General features: G+C 44.7%; 2 protein-coding genes across 2 annotated transcripts in view; one reads left to right on the forward strand and one right to left on the reverse strand.

The window, feature by feature from the left end:
* TTC9 (tetratricopeptide repeat domain 9) overlaps positions 1-3,052 on the forward strand; it is a 28,001-nt gene extending 24,949 nt beyond the window's left edge. The window contains exon 3 of the mRNA XM_027642435.1: positions 1,895-3,052. Within this exon, the coding sequence (XP_027498236.1) occupies positions 1,895-1,974 (80 nt within the window). The 3' untranslated portion in view covers positions 1,975-3,052. The remainder of the gene's footprint in view (positions 1-1,894) is intronic.
* Positions 1-17,318, reverse strand: part of MAP3K9 (mitogen-activated protein kinase kinase kinase 9) — a 132,017-nt gene that overhangs the window by 42,559 nt on the left and 72,140 nt on the right. The gene's annotated exons all lie outside the window — the stretch shown is intronic.

The following is a 17,318-nucleotide window of genomic DNA, read 5'->3' on the forward strand; positions in this document are numbered from 1 at the left end:
ATGTGTACCCAGAGTGCAGCCCAGAGCCTAGAAGGACACAGAGCAGAGAGGCTGCAGTGAGGTGTGGGTAGCACAGCAGGACCTGGCTGTGTGCCATGTCTTCACACAGCTGGGAGTGAGTCAGTCACCTGCCACCTGCACCCATTTTATTTTAAGTGTAAAATTCAGGGCACCCCCTCAACTGAATTTCTTCATTCCAGGAGGCTGCGCGACTAAAATCAGTCCTGTTTTTAAAAAATGTGCTTTAAAATTTGCTGGGCTGGTAAGAAATGCTAATGCATGAACAGCCCAGGATGCTGGTGCATCTTGTTTGACACAAGCAACAGCAGAACTTTTTATCTCATTAAGAATGCCCCAAACGGGGCAAGTAGCTTAGTCATCAAATCCCAGCCTCTAGAGTACCTAGGATGATGCAGTTGAACCTGAAGAAGACTAAGGGATACCCATCTCCCCAGAAACAGCTTGAGAAGTCACAACAGCACCACAGTGCCACAGCCCACTGATGCCCCATGGCATGTTTATATGGATATTTTGTATGAAGGGAAACCAGTCCATCTCCCACTGATTCAGCGTTAGCAGAGCACACAACAGAGATGTCTCTTCTCATATTTGAAGGAAGCTTTGCACCCACAACTGCGTTGGTCCTGGTGCTGGACGTGTTCCCAGTAATTTGTGCATTGCTTTGAAAGCTCAAGCACTTCTCATTTCCCTAGCTGGGGTGGAGCACATCACTCTTTGGATGAGGAGGAGACAAGGCTGCCCTCTGATTGGACTGCAGTGCAGTTCAGATTGGTTTCTGAGGATCTATTAAATGGACAAAGCTGGCCCTGGTTGGCTGTCTGAGCAAGGCTCTGAGCAAAGAACCATTTTTCAGCCAATACAGAAGTGAAAGTGGCTATGTTTTTGCTTGCTTGCTTCTGGTCCCACATGGCTTTTGCCACTATGTGGGTGCTGCATGTGTGGGAGGTCACCCTTGTGATAGAAATCAACATGATTTGATAAGGGATTGGCCATGACTGCAGAATCATTGGCTCTCTCTGGAGGCACATAGCCATTTAGATCAGCCTGTGATTCAGGGTGAACAGGTTCCCTTACAGCTGAGGCCAGGAGGTAAAACAAAACTCACATGTTCTGTGTGGTGTGCTGATGCTCTGAAATGCTGGAAGGAAAAAGAGGGCTCAGCTTATCACCTGCACAGTTCTGGGATCTCATAGCTCTCTACACGGATGAATCAGTGGTTCTCTGCCCCTAGGAACTTCATTAGACAGGATAGACACAAGGCAGTATGCAGCATACAGCATATGACAAAAATGCAGATAGTGTTGTGGTGTCAGATAGCGTCACGTCATTTTTATATTTCCAAATAGAAAAATTAAGGCAAGCAAGGGTACAAAGAGAATGTGAAAGATGCTCTTCCCAATTCGACTCACCATGGAATAATGTGAAAGGAGTGAAATAGACTGCAAATGGAATAGAAGGGTGAAAAGGCAGAGCATGAATGTACACAGAATGCCTTTAGGGGCTTGCATGTAGGCACTGCAGGAAGGGAAGCCAATGGAGGTGCCATTCCACAAGTACAGGAGAGGATGACCTGGATAGTTTCAGCTGTGCGAGTTCCATTGCACTGACCAAGAGTAATCAGAGAAAAGGTAAAAACTAGCTGAGGCAAGACTGTGACCAACAGGAATGATGAGCGCAACTCAGACCAGGTTCTCCAAAACCAAAGCTTCAGGGTTTGGTTCAGAGCCCCTTTCAGCTGATACTGTTCCAGCACACAGCGCTGGAGCTGTGCCGCTCCCCAAGTGATGTACCAAGGATGAAGATGCATCCTGTCTGTCTTCCACAGGGAGTTGTGTAACCACTGTACCTGTATGTGTGCGTTCTTTCCCTGCAGATACCAATGTCATACGATACATCCAGCTGACAGAGATGAAGCTCAGCAGATGTTCCCAGAGAGAGAAGGAAGCTTTGTGAAAATGAAGCCGCTTCAGTTGAAGTGCCCAGGGGGGAACATTTCCTTCCTAGAAGCTCATTTGGTGGATTTTCCTGTTTGCTCTGCCTCATCCTCATCTCCTCATCCATCCACTCTCCCTTGCTCTTCATTGAATACCAGTTTTGAAAAAAAAAAAGAGACTTAGACGCTGCATATGGCTGCTTGCCAACCATGGTAATACCCCTTCCCTGTGGCAAAAGAGCACAACAACTACAGCCAGCCTTGTTCCCAGACAGCGTCACACACCTGGAGTAGGCGATGCTGGGGGACCTGTCTGGTCTGGAACTGACTGCCTATTACCTATTAAGGAAGCAACCTCAAGAACAACGATTTCCTGACCAGGCAGGTTGGAGACCAAGAGTTTCCGATCTGAGTGATCACTGGAGCTTGGAAGAGCTAAGAAACCAAGAGGGCCGCTGGTCATTTCACAGAGGACAGCAAATGCCTTTTTACCATCAGTTCCCTCTGCCTGCTTCTCCAGTGTGTGTTATTGGTCTCCAGTGAGAGCTCACGTGCTCCCAGTCTAATGTCAATGAAAACTGTTTCTAAACATCCTCTTAATGAAAGCACAGAGCACCCTATGAACCCCCTGCAGAACTGTCCCGGTGCTGGAGGAGAAGGCTGTGGGCTACCACAGAGCACTGAATGGACTGTGAAAGCATGGTGTACAGTGTGAGGGAAAAACTGTGAAATAATCCATTAAAGGCAAATAAAAATTATTCATAGGCAACAAGTCCAGGCATTGCTTTTCAGAGGCACCTGTTGCGTTCCCTGTGTCCAGGCAGACAACATTGCCTAGTGGTGGGGCAGCATGGGGTGGAGAGCAAGGGATACCTTCATTCTTACCTTGGCTCTGCCAATGCCTTGATGTGTGATCTTGGGCAAGTCACTTAGCCTCTTGGTGCCTCAGTTTCCCTATCTGTACACTAGGGATAAAAATACTTCCCTACCTCGCAGGGGTGTTGTGAGGATGTATTAGTTAATGTTTGTAAGTAACAGTACAGTGATGTACAGTGCTAAGTATTATCAGTACATTGGATTGAGGTCTTAATTCTGCCACCTTGTGTTGGTGCTTCCTGTGTCCTGTTTTTTTATCTTGTAGGAGAACATGGTGCTGACAAACAGGGAAGGACCAAGAGCTTTGGAGCCTATTTCAGCAGCCCATAGGGCCTGTTTAGACCTTCTCCAGCAGTTTGACTGTTTCTAAGAGCTCAGGCTCCTTGGCTCAAAGGTCCTTTTCTGAAACTGCCAGTAATGGGATCAGTAAGTGCCACAAACACATTTCCAGTGTGACTTGCTGCAGCAGTGACCCACAGAGACCTGTTTACTGTTGCAGGATGTACATGAGTGGTTTCATCCCATGGCAGTCAGTGTCAAGTGAGTATACCCAGAGTTACTTAACTCAGCCCTCAGCTGAAACATGGAAACTGAAACAGAGAGCTGAACAGAGTTCAGCCAAGTGCTGTGTGCTTTCATCCCACTGGACGTCGTGTCTGCAGACAGTTGGCTATGGCATCCCACACTCCAGCTGTGGTATCTAGCCACACTTTTCTCCAGCCAAAATTTGAAAGAGTTGTTAAAGAAATATCAAGAGAAAAGGCAAATTGAATATAAGCCAACAGTGTGCTGTGGGGGGCATCAGGGACAGCATCACCAGCCGGTTGAGGGAGGGGATTGTCCTGCTCTGCTCTGCACTGGCGTAGCCTCGTCTTGAATATGCAGTTTTAGGCACCACAATATAAGAAGGATACTAAGCTCTTAGAGAGTGTCCAAAGGAGGGCAACAAAGATGGCGAAGGGCCTTGAGGGGAAGCTGTATGAGGAGTGGCTGAGGTCACTTGGTCTGTTCAGCCTGGGGAGGGGAGACCTCATTGCAGTCCACAACTTCCTCTTGAGGGGAAGTAGAGGGGCAGGCACTGATCTCTTCTCTGTGGTGACCAGTGACAGGACACGAAGGAATGGTGTAAAGCTGTGTTAGGGGAGGTTTAAGTTGGATATTAAGAAAGGGTTTTTCACCAGAGGGTTGCTGGGCACTAGAACAGGCTCCCCAGGGACGTCGTCATGGCACCAAGCCTGTCTGAGTTCAAGAAGTGTATGGACAATGCTCTTAGGCACATGGTGTGATTTTTGGGGTTGTCCTGTGCACGGCCAGGAGTTGAACTTTAATGATCCTTGTCGGTCCCTTCCAGCTCAGGATATGATTTTATGAAATCTCTGTCATTGTCTCTGAAAAAACTTAAGTCATATTTTTTCATAACCAGTCGTATCCGGGTTACATTAGAGGTGGGGAAGAGACCATGTTAAAGTGGCATATAAGTCTATGAAATAAGGCAGACCTACATCAATTGTGTAAAACTTATATCAGCTGAGATGGCACCAGAAGTTTATGTTCCTCTGGTGGGTGGTGGAAGGCAGCTGCTTCCCAAAATTGGGAACACAGTGTGCAGTGACTGTGAAGGAAAGGGCTGCATCCTGGAGGCAGCACAGTCACCTTCTTCAGATGACCCATGGTTCATACATCTGGACCAGAAATAGCAAGCACCCCTGCCCATCACTACAGATGTCTAAGCAATAAATGGCACTACAGCTGCTGCTAGGAAAAGAATTGCTTTAAAGACAAAGACAACAAATAAGGGAAATTCTGTAAGTGGTTTTAACCAGACCAGAAAATAAAGGTTAGGCAGAGATGTGCTTGGCTGCATGTAAGGTGTACCTGGTACTGTATAAAACAGAGTAAATAAGATTCTGGTTGTCAGATGCATGCACTCCTCTATATCCTAAATACATCACAGCACACAAATAATTCAAATAGAGATGACTCTCCCTCACTTCATATTGCTGATGACAGTTCATCCCACAGCCACGTGTCTCTTCATTAGGACTAAAATGAGGATTCATCCTGCAGGCCACACAGGAGGAAAGGACACCGCCTACGCAAACAATCTCTGCCCCAGGAAACTCAGACAAGCAGAGGCAGGCTTGTTATTCATGACCTTAATGTAAGAGAAAGGGCATTCTCCAGCCATTGGAGATGTAGGTCCATGACTGTCATTTTGTCTGGAAATAATTTTAGCCCTCACAATGGCTCTACTGACATACTGTCACTGCATCAATCCCATGTATATATTAGTATGAAAAAGGCACAGCAGGCTCTAGTCTCCTCAGTTTTCAGCATCTTTCCCTTCAGGAGCACTGCAAAGGGTGGGAGAAGGAGGGAAGTTTGTGAATGTGCATAAGAAACAGATCTCAGAGAGCCTTCAGGGACTACACAACCTATTTTCTGCAGAAAACTCTTGTCCCTACATACCTTGACACCCAGAGCACCTGCAAGCATTTGTGTACAAATGCTACACTGTGTAACATTTGTATGTTTCCCCAGTAACACTGAGCCTGAGAGAAAGTGGACAAAACTCCATGTTGGGGACCCTCCATATGCAAGGAGAGACATGGCAGCAATGCCACCAAAGTCCCCAGAACTCCTTTGGACTGTACTCTCCCAATAGTAGCCAGTTCTACCTTGCAGTCTAATTAGATAAAGATGTGCAAACACATCACTTCTACTGTGTGTGTCAGGGGAGTAAGAAGGAGCCTTTGAAACCTTCTAAAGTGCTTTGTCCTCTGCAGAAGAAAGAGAAGGCAGATTTGACATCCAACACATCAAGAGGCTCTTCGGCTCTAGAGAAGCAAGGCCCTAAAAGACCGTAGGCAAGTTTATCTCGTGGCATCTGCTGAATTTAAGAATACCTAAGGGAGAAACTTGTGGTTTTGTCCAAGAACTGTCTTAACAGGAAACAGAAGAGTGAAATAAGGGTTGGCTGTAAAGGGAAGAACCTAGTATCAAGCCCCCAAGAAAGAGATCTACATATACAACAAGACCCTCCAGATTCCATAGTTAAATATTGAGTTACACACCTTTTCCACTGAGTGGTCCTTAACAGCCAGATGTGGACGTGTGGGCAGAGGGCACCCAATCCCACCCAAGTTAACCAAACATTGTTACAAGAAGGTGGAGAGACAGAGAAAGACTTGTCTCTGTTGGAAGTAGTCATGTCCACTACAAGTTGATGGTATGTTTCTGTGGAGCAGTCAAATAGCAGTGTGAAGATACATATCCTAGAAGCCCAAAAAATCAAACAAGGCTTTAGCTCAGCCAGCTGGTATATCCATATGTCATCAACATGCAATACATAGGGGAATGAACACAGGTCCCCACATGTACCCAGCAGGGCTAAAATCTCTCCAGTGCAATGAGAAGTGAGCCCATTCATCCATCATATGTGAAAACAGCAGGAACAAAACGGCAGGTGCCAGGCACAGCAGTAGGACAGCAAGCAGGAACTTGAGGCTGAAAGGAGAGAGGGATGAAATGATCATGGGATGCAAAATATGAGCCAAACCCAGGTTCATGGGCAGAATGAGAATTGAAATAATGAAAAAACTCCAACTGACCAAAGGCTTAGCCACACTATTTGCAATTCATAACAACACCCAGTTTTGGCAGGATACACAGCAGGAAAAAAAGGCAGCAAGATTAGATGTGATTTTTCCAGCTGGAGGGGACACAAGAGGGGGAGGCTTCCTTCCTCCAGCACAGTCATTTTCAAAAGTGCAAGGAGAAGACAAACACATGCTCGCTACAGAATTTTTCCAAATGTGTGTTAACAGTTGCTGTTGGTAGAAGTGGCCTGAATAGGGTGGAAATGTCTTTGTTTAAATTAGGAAGAGGGTATGACTGGTATACGGAACTGATGGGAAGGCAAAGGTCTGGCTATTCTTGCTTGCTAGTGAAATCCAGGAGCCTAAAAGATGAAGAGGAGGGTCTTGAGTGCAGAGCGACTCCCTTAGCAATGCATCTCCGTTTAGTTTCCACTTGCAGAATTTTTCTGCAAGTTTCATCTGTGTAAATGTTCTCCCCAAACTACAGCCAGCAGGCCCAGGAGCGGCTGCGTTCTCCTCATGTTTCACATGAGATCTCCAGAGGTTTTGTCTGCATGTTTTCTTTATGCTCCGTCCCTTGATGATACCCTTTCTTTTCACTTTTTCCAAGGGGCAGGAGAAGGGAAGGGGGAGGGTATGCACTGGGCAAAGGGGAAATCAAACCAAATTCACCCAAGACCTGCTGACTATCTCTTCTCTGCTTGTTTGTTCGCCTTTCACTGATGTTCCTCCCAAGTTTCTATGGCAGAACTTCTTGATCTGCACAGTAGTTTAGAGGTTTGGGCAGGGGTTACTTAAATAAGGAGAAACAGTGGTGGGCTAATGTGTCATGTCACCCAGATGGGATGCTTGCAAGGATGCAGTACATTATCACGTTTCTTAATACTATCCATGTGTTTGCATAACTTCAGTGAAGGTGATGAGAAGACAAGATACTCTCCTGGCCTCTCTCACACCTGCAATTGAAGGAAGGTAAATTCATGGATACTTGATGAGAACATGAGAGGAAACCTGCGGCAATATGTGACTTTGAGGCAGTTAGTAGCTTGTGAGGTGGAAGGCACAGATGTGGAGAGGGGAAAAAAACCCTCTCCTTTGCTTTGCAGAGAGAGATGCTCTCTGTCAGAGCAAGGGACCAGCTCTCTCTTCAGCCCAGAGAACTGTGCCTACAGCAACTGTTTCCAGTTGTGGTTAGGAATCAGAAAATAAACAGACCATGTAGTGCCCAGGAAATTACCTTGTTACTCTACTTTCATGCTCTCTCCTTATCCTATGGAAAGCACTTGTTAATGGATAGGTAAGGGGACACATATGGCACTATTCAACTGTGGCCATGGTGAATGAAGCTGCTCTCCAAGAGAGGCTTCACAGGCCCTACCCACAGCCTCCTTCCTTCCTTTATTCCCAGCCAGGTCTTATAAATAGCAGCAGCTCTACAAAACTAACTTCCACAACTTTTATTTCCTTCCAGAGGGCTCCCCTTTTGCCTGTGGGGAGTGTGAACCTGTGCCAGGTGGTAGCTACCTCTGGTGACTCCTGTCACTAGTGAGGAAATAGTTTGTAATGCAGCCAGGTGGAATTGGAAAGGGCATCACTAAATAGGAATTTGGCTGCAGCTTTGGGGCCAACATGGATTCTCATACAAGTAGTGCCACCAGAACTTCAGTGATTCCACGTGCCCGGGCTCCTGTATACATGTATACTGGAACACCGTGTGTGTGTACACATGGCACTCACGAGAGCTCCCTATTGCCCACAAAGCCCACAGAGGAGATGGCAGATTAGCTCAGAGAAAGAGTGAATCACTGGTGTACTCTCTTCATTGGACTGTTTTCTCCCCACAGATGAGCTAACACATAAGCATATGTTCTCTTGTCAGAGCTTCAAATCAAAAGTTTTATTAATCTGAAACTGTACATTTTATGTATTAGACCCCCGCTAACCTCAGTGCTGTAAAGGTTTGGTGTTAACTATTGTGTAATATTGGCATCCAAAATGCAAAATTTGAGCACTGAAGATGACAGAACAGCTTTCTATAAAGAACTCTGCCAAGAGAAAAAAATCACTTTGCAACAAAAGGAGAAAGATCTGGTTCCTAGTAACAGAACCAAGATTTAATATTAAATCATCTCGACTAGTGACTTTTTTTTCATCACTTAAGGAGGCTGTCCTCATCTACACACATGTGAATGTGTGGGTGGGTGGGCGCATGAGGGGGTTGTGACGTGCAGCCCTGAGGGCAGAAATGTACAAGACAGAGCTGGACCAGACCACCTGCTGCCCAGTCCATTCCACAGCAGGACCTGCTCCAGCTCAGCCAGTCCTGATATGTTCTTACTGACTGCTTGACTCCTGAACTAAGTGCAGGGCAAATGTTTGGTTACCCATTATCGCTGTTGTATATTATTATACATTATATTGTTACAGTTCCCAGTTCTGCAGGCTTTTATCTGGCCATGAATCTGCAGTGAACATAACTGCTTACACACTGTTCCCCAGGGAGAGAGAGGAGGGAGAAGATATTCCAAGGGAAGCAAGAGCTTCATTGAATGTGAAAACCAGCCTGAGTACTCATTGCAGACCAATCAATCAAAGCAGATGCAATCCAGAATCTGGGATCCTGTTTGAGCAAGAGAGGAAAGGACAGTTTAGGTGGGAAAAAGAACACAGGAAAAAAAGACACAGATACCCATAGCTGAAAGTCAAAAGGACCTGGCAGGAGCTCTGACTCCAGGGCAGAGGAGGGGTTTTTGGAATGACACAAAAAGGAGTGAAACACAAGAGAAAGAGGAAATAGAGAAATGGAATATGGTAAAAAAATCAAAAGACAGAGCTGATAATAGGTCTTCCAATCCTAGTAGGACTTGGTCATCTGGATGACTAGACCCCACCATAGCTCTGACTCTGAAGACAGAGCGAGGAATAGTGAAACTGATATCATCCTGAGGACCCAAGGAGGAGATCTCAGGCAGTGGCTATCTGCTGGACCTTTACATGCTGATCCCTTTCTTTTGCCTTTGTATTGCTTCCGATGTGCTAAACCAAGAGACAGACCAAATGCCTTGTCCTGATAGATTTTTTAACACATGACAGCAGCATCAGGGCAAGGGGGGGGGACAGGGACATCGTGCATAGCATCATCATTTTAAGACCTATACTAGCTGGAAGTGGTAAGTCACCTTTGGTATGTGTTTTGGGGACAGTTATTTTGAGACCTGAAACAAAGCAAATGAGAGCTTTTTTCCAAGGCTGATATTTTCTTGGTGACTTTAGATTCCAGCCCTTCTGCCAAAGTTGTCCATAAAGCAGGCTGCTGTTTCAGTTTGGTGGGGCGAGCTTTTGCTGTCAATGCCTCTCCTTCAGCAGTGGTCCAAACTCAGATGTGGTCGCACCTGTTTCCTCCTGCAGCAAGATCTTTAACTCATGTTCTAGATGGAAACTGTTTCTGAGCATGTGATACTAAAATTAAAATGTATTTTAGTGGCCACTGGAAAAATGTGGCCAATATTCAGATTATCCAGAATGAAACAGATGGACTAAGCATTTCTCTGATTTTGCTTAGCAAAGGCAGCTGGAGAATTTAAATTGGGAACAAAGGATTTTCATTTCTTAACCAACAATGGATAATTTGCAGCCACTCGGCTGCCTGTGTTATTCTTATTTCATGATGGCAGCCCAAAGAAAGCATCTTAGCATAGCCTGGAACAGCCTCAGGGGAAAGCCATGTGCTGGGTGAGCTGTGTTATCAGCTCCCTGAAAAGAGCTGGTGATAAAGCTACAGACTGCAGACTTCCTCCACTTCACACAGCAGCAGTACTGGGTTACAGCAGATCTCTTGGCATCAGATAAAATCCCAGCTGTTTCATATTACTTCCTACAAACTTCTGGTTAGAGAAATGGCCACATGCAAACTGCATATTCCTCACTCAGAGGTGGTCTCCAGCATCTTGCTGGGGCTGAATTAGATGCAACCAACAGCTTGCTGAATTCAGTAGGTTGTCTTTGAGGCTCAGCTGCCTCCCAGCAAGCTCTGAGCATTGACTCAGGGAGCCCACATAAGCCCAAGGACACAAGCCAAGATGCAAGTCCTTTCATGGGATCCTTCAGATGACCTCTGGCTGAGCGAGATATGGGGGCTGAGCCAGGATGCTCACAAAAAGCCAGGTCTCAGCATCATCTGAGCAAAACAGATGTGTGACCCTTTCATAGTCCAGATGCCAGGCTTTCACATCAGCTCTGCAAACTGTGGGGGTGGGTCACAAAGCCAGGGCTGACTCTGACTGGCATATCCACATTGCTAACAACCCTCATTGGTTTTGACTATCCCAGTCTTTGGTGCACGGACTGTTATCACACAGGCCTGGGATTCCATATAAGCACCTAAAAATAGTTATCTAGTCATTGTCCCAGCAAAATGGAAAGGCTGAGCAAGAGAAAAGCCTGCCTTGAGCGTTACCAAACCAATGTGTCACAGCACCAACCCAGACTTAGGTTTTCACCTCAACCTGGCAAGGTCAAGTTGCTGTTCAACAGGCTGTCAGTCTGGAAGATCTGATTGATGTCTGGAAAATTATTTCCATATGAGAGAAGATGTACATATGAGAGAAGGTCTGAATCTGCAGATTACAGGTAACTGTATAGCTTGACTCTCAGATCAGTGGCTGGAAATACACTATAAGCTAGGAAAATCCTGTTATTTAGAGCATACACAGTCAAATTTCAAAGCAATAGAAAAATGAGGAATCCCACAGTGTCATTAGTACTGGTTCCTATTATAAAATGAGCTCCATTTTTCTTCTCAAGCAATGCACCTTCTTCTATAACATATGCTGTTGTTGAGAGACATCCCTCTTATTTTCAGTGTTCTGGGACAGCCATTTCCCACACCACCTGTTATTAGTCTAGAGACTGATGTGGAGCTCTAGGGATCCCAGATGTTTATATCTCTGTGATGTCAGATGGACTCACATATGACTAATGAAAGATGGCTGTCTAATAAAAGATGACATCTCTCCTTTTCACTCATCATCAGTATAAAGACAAAGTCCCTGCAAGGACTTCACAGCTCTGTGCATGATGAGCAAGCCAAGCCAAGCCATATCATCTCATACCATAAATCTGAGGAAGTATCAACTCTGAAAATAGGACTGGAAAAGATCCTCAAGAGACCATGTACATCACCCATTACCTTAAGGCAATTAGGTCAGATCAAGTTAAACTGCTCCTGAGAGATATTTATCTAACCTGCTCTTAAAACCCTCCTATGACAGAATATCACTGCCTTTTTAGATGGCAAGTTAAGAGACTTTTTACTAAAGCTTAAACTAAGTCTGCTTTCCAGTAATTTAAACCAATTGCTTCTCTTTTCAGCTACAGCAGATATGACCACAAAGTTAGTCTCTCTCTTTGCAGCAATTCATGATTTTTGTGAAAGGCTCTTCTCTAGGACTGATCTTTCAGCTTCCATAAACATTTCTGCAACTCGGCAAGTTTTCTGGCTCCTTGCTTGTTCTTCTCATTCTCCTCTGGATTTCTTCCAGGTGGTTTACATCTTTATTGGAGTGCAATGCTGAAGGCAGGACAGTTCTCCAGCTATGGCCTTCCAGTACAAGAGAGAGCAGGAGCATTATTTCAGAGGTCCTATATAAGATAGGCCTCCTTACATATTTGCTGCACTAGCAAGGCATTGTTGACTCATGTTCAGGTTTCACCCTGGACTGCTTTGACTCATCCCAATTTCTCTTCTGCTGTGTTGTCATTAGGTCCTTTTGTATCTGTGCAGTCAACACTCCTTACTGAGATGCATCCCATGTGACTGAGAAACAGATTCCACAAAATCAGACATCACAATTCTTTTTCCACAAAAAGAACAGATCTGCATCTCTCTGCTTTTTAAAGGATACATGTGGCCAAATCTAAGAAGCAGCAAAAGTAAGATTCAGCATAAAGTACCAGGTTTTGGGTGGGGAAAAATCAATATACTTGTTCCACTTTTGTAATATTGTTAACAAATTCTACAGCTGCTCAAGCTCTTCAGTGCTTTAAGCAGCTAAGAAAAACAAGACAGTTGAGAGGCACGGTCTGTAGGGAGCATCACTCACAGCTGTCTTTCATCATGCAAAGCAACTTCTGCTCTTTTAGATTGCCTTGCAGAGTCAGGCCCACTCAGATCATCCAAAATAAGCAAGATTAATAATGCCTGAGCAAGACAGGAACATTGAAGAGCAACAGCACAAAAATCAAGTGTTGTCCACCAAACCTTGAAAGCTCTTTCCCCAACATCCCCCAGTCAGACAGAAGATATATGTTTCTTTCAAAACCTTCTAAGCAAAGTTAACAGGCAGTGCAGCCCATGGATTTGAATTACCATATCTCCTGGGTGTCTTGGTTTTTTAGCAGCTCATGCACCTGACCATGAACAGAAAATCAGATGATGTTCAGCAGAAATTAAAATGGAGGAGAGATGGTGGGGGCCAGGGGAGAAGAGTGGAAATGCTAATTGAAGTTTTCCCAGATTCCAGTGAAGATTATGGCTTGGCTTCTGTTCCTAGATTTTTATCCTGTACTCACAGGTAGTGAGTAGTTCAGTGTCATCCAGAAAGACATTCTGATATTTGGCTTGCTGTTTGCTCTTTCGCAAGAAAAAGTGTGCGCAACAGAGGACTTGATTTGGTAGGTCATGAGATTTGAATGCACACATTTCAGTGTTTCTGTCTTTAATCAAGACCTAAGGAACATGCCCCACGTTAGTCGCAAGCAGTGTGAGGTTTCTGAAAACCTTGAAGTGGTGTCAGTGATCTCCTAACATTACTGAGCATCTAATTTCAGGGCAAAGCCAGCTTTGAGTTTGATCTGATACTCTATGGGATACCTGTAGCAAAAGCAGAGTCAAATCCGTAGCTGCTTAGTTACAGTGAACCAGGCTGTAGGACACTGCTAGAACTCCTGACCCATTGTGGGCTCCATGCCCAGGTTCATGTTGAAGGTGTTAATTGCTGAGATCAGACCATTGCTTGGAGGGCAGGTAGGTCCCTGATTCTCCAAGACTGTCAGTGAAGGCATAAAGCCTGTGATGTGTGCTGCCACGCCAGACCTTCAGACAAGCACAGGTTCCAGGTGAAGGAGCCAAATACAAACATGCATCATCCACCTTCACTAAATCATTTGTTGCATGTACAAACTCAGCCTGTGCTCACAGCCCAACCTGGTGAGGTTCAGCTTCAGCCCAGAGGGGAAATAATCCAAATGCTCACCATTCCTGATGGGAGCAGTGAGCTAAAGATGCTTTAAAAAAACACCGAGTATCCATGGGAATTTAGTCTGAGAATGTGGGCTGGATCCAGACAAATATCAGCATTTTCCCAAGGTGTTGAAGGAAATAATGGTGATTAAAGTGACTGAGGATCTGATAGATGGGTACAGGGCTGAAAAGTAGCTCAGAGGGGAAAAAAAGCTGGGTAAGGCAGTAGAAGCTGGACTTCCCTCCTAGTTCTGCACTCTCATTTGGCCCATGTCAGAGTGCTGTGCTGAGACTCATTTCTCACTTCACTGAAGTAGCCCCACCTTCTGTTGCTGAGCATGGAAGAGTTCAACAAATAACGTTTCCAGCACACTTTTGAAGGGACTCTATGAGCATGAAATATTATTGCTGCTGTTGTTAGAATCAAGAACACAGTCTGCTGCTGAATAATTCATTTGATGTGAAAAACAGCCAGTGAGTTGTTGAACAAAAATGCTGTACAATGAGACATAATTAGAGATGGTTACAGGGAGCAGGATGCAGATGGAGCTCTCAGGTTGGCTGGTGGTGACATCAGACTGTGGACAAGCAGGGATGTGTGTTGGGTTGCATACTTCATTTTCTGAATTATTGTAACACTTTGCCTTTAACCTTTGAGATATCCAAGGACTATCTCATTTGGAGGGACCATTTCTGGTGGAGAAAGAGGATTCAGTGTTCCCAGCCTTTTTGGTACTTGACCTTTCTGGTAAGGCTCTAGAAGTGGTAACTACTGCTGACTGGGAGACATTGTCCTGTCACATCAATACTAGATTTCTTGACAGGAGGAATGGGCAGAGCTGCTCATTCCGCACAGATGTGTCATGTTGTGGACACCAAAACTTTCCTCAGCAGTTCTTAAAAATGGGAAGGAGATTCTCTACCTCAGATTGCTGCTTGAAAAAAGATACCAGTATTCACAGAGCCCAGCTGCAGTGTGGAAGACTTAGAGCTGTCTCTGTTCTTAATCAAATCACACAGGAAAATCTCCCTCGGCCTTGGCAAGAAAACTGATTCCTCTCTACTCTGCTCTCATGAGCCCCCAGCTGGAGTACTGCGTCCAGCCCTGGGACCCCCAATATAAGAAGGATGTGGACCTCTTGGAGCATGTTCAGAGGAGGTCATGAACGTGATCAAAGGGCTGGAGCATCTCTCCTATGAAGTTAGGCTGAGAGAGTTGGGGTTGTTCATCCTGGAAAAGAGAAGGCTCTGGGGAAACCTTACAGCACCTTCTAGGACATACAGGTGACTTCAAGAAATCTGAAGTGGGACTTTTCACTAAGGCATGTAGTGATAGGACAAGGGGGAATGCTTTAAACTGAAAGAGGGCAGGTTTATATTAAATATAAGGAAGAAACTCCTTACTCTGGGGATGGTGAGATACTGGAATGTGTTGCCCAGAAAAGTTGTGGGTGCCCTATGCTTGGAAGTGTTCAGGAACAGGTTGGATGGAGCTTTGAGCAACCTGGTCTAGTGGAAGGTGTCCCTGCCCATGGCACGGGGGTTGGAACTAGATAGTCTTTAAGGTCCCTTTCAAACCCAAACCATTCTATGATTCTGTAATTCCTGTCCCTAAGGCTATGTCCTTTGCTCATACTTGGTCACAATTGCTGGCTTGAAAATGAATACAAAACCTCAAAATGTGCTGCAAAACTGTACTTTCATTTATGTGCACAGTGCTGTGATGCCATGATTCTTGTGAAAGCCTTCAGTGTAGCAGCAAAAAACCAGGCACTGAATCAAACACTAAACCAGAAACTGAGATATACTTCAGGCAAATTGTCATCAGAGTTAAACAAAAACCCAGAACTCCCAGATACTACTGACAGATTCAAGCCTGCATAAGAGACTGAAAGACAAAGGTCCCTCCTGCATCCCAGGTCTCTGGCTCTTTCTGGCCTGTGAGTCAGATTCAAGGTATGTGGGAGCCTGGAAGAAATGGATGGCTTGGAGCCAGGGAGAGAAAGTGGAACATGAGAAGAGGCTTTATCATGCATTTCCTATATAATAGCCAAAATACCCTTCTGTTCTTTCTCAAATATCCTAGAGAGAGCACAACTGAAGTGTGAAGAACTGTTTAATGGATTTAGTAATAGTATTGATCTTCTGTCATTTAAGAAGGGACTCAGAGCTTAACCAGATCTGTTAGAACTGTCTCATTATTTATTTTGCCAAAGGAAAGGATTAGATATCGGAGAAAGAAAAGGGCCTTCTCAGAAATGGGTTTGCTCTGCAGGATGAAAATCCATCCATTTACTTTTACCACTTATGTATTTAAATAGGAAAGAATCCAAACAACTCTCCATGAGACTCTGCCTGGAGGAATTAGTACAGCAGCAATAAATGGAGGTAGACTCAGCGAAACAGCAAACCTGCTCTTAGTTTTCCAGCACCTTAATTTAGCTCCATAATCTGGTCACATATGCATTGATGGTAGAAATTGTATTGGTGGTGACAGTCAGAGACAGATCGAACAAGTTTTCACCTTCTGAAGTGCCATCCTGCCACTGAGACACAAAGCGCTGTTTACTTGCAGGTTGAACAAATCTGAATGGGAAGCAACACTGAGAAAGAATAAATCAGACACCCTCTAATGACATTTTTACAGTCACCTCTGAGACAACAGAAAATTGTCTTATCACACCATTGCCCATAATGCCCCCACCTCAGAAAACACCGCGATAGTTTAATTTCCTTGAAACTTAAAGCCATAACTTCCCAATCGTAGCAGCTGTAGATTGGCTACTCAGCATGAGTTGGGTCTACCAGCAGAGCAAAATATTTCAGGTTGAACACAAACAGTGACTTTGCAATGAGATTTCTTTTGCAGTGAGAATTTTTCTTGTGAATGTCTTAGAAATAAGCAGTAGATTCTAGGGTAGGCACACACACACATGTATATATACTTGCATGATAATTATGATGAATAATTTGGTTTGATTTGGCTTGCAGGAGATACTTTAAACAGCTAATCCAATTCCATGCAAACTCTACACCAGTTTCTACCACTGAATTCCACAAATAGAGAGAATTCAAGAACCTCTGTATTTTCCATTGCAGGAAAGATTTCACATTAGTTCTCTTTCAGGTACTTCTTTTTGTAGGCTTTTACTAACACCTCACTGTTCAAAATAGGAAGCTTGCAGGTGGCTTACTTCCTTGGATCAACATTGATCTGCCTTGCTCATCACTGTCATTGTTCTTATTCATCCTGATCCACACTTGCATTTAGCTGTGGGTTTGCCATATCCCTGGCAGGTTTGTAGTGAAGTTAATGGAACGTTATTTGGGACATGAAGGTTTGGACATCCCCTGTGTCCCAATATATATGTGACGAAAGGAAGATGCATAAAACCAAATGACCAACATGTGGTTAATTCTTCCATTTTTTCTTCTAACCATAAGAAACCATCTTCCAGGGCAGAGATGGGTTAGCATGAGAGCAGAGTATCTGCTTGGAACGGCACAGGCAGGCAATCCCAATATCCCCAAAGCACAGGAACATTGCTGTCTGAATCAGAGACAGTTTCAGCATGGCAAGAAGAGCCACTGCCAAATTTTGAGAAGCCTGAAAGCAGCTGACAAGCCCACAGCCTGTGCCAAAATGGTG

Source organism: Corapipo altera, unplaced genomic scaffold (assembly GCF_003945725.1).
Source record: "Corapipo altera isolate COAL_440 unplaced genomic scaffold, ASM394572v1 23b, whole genome shotgun sequence".
NCBI lineage: Eukaryota > Metazoa > Chordata > Aves > Passeriformes > Pipridae > Corapipo > Corapipo altera.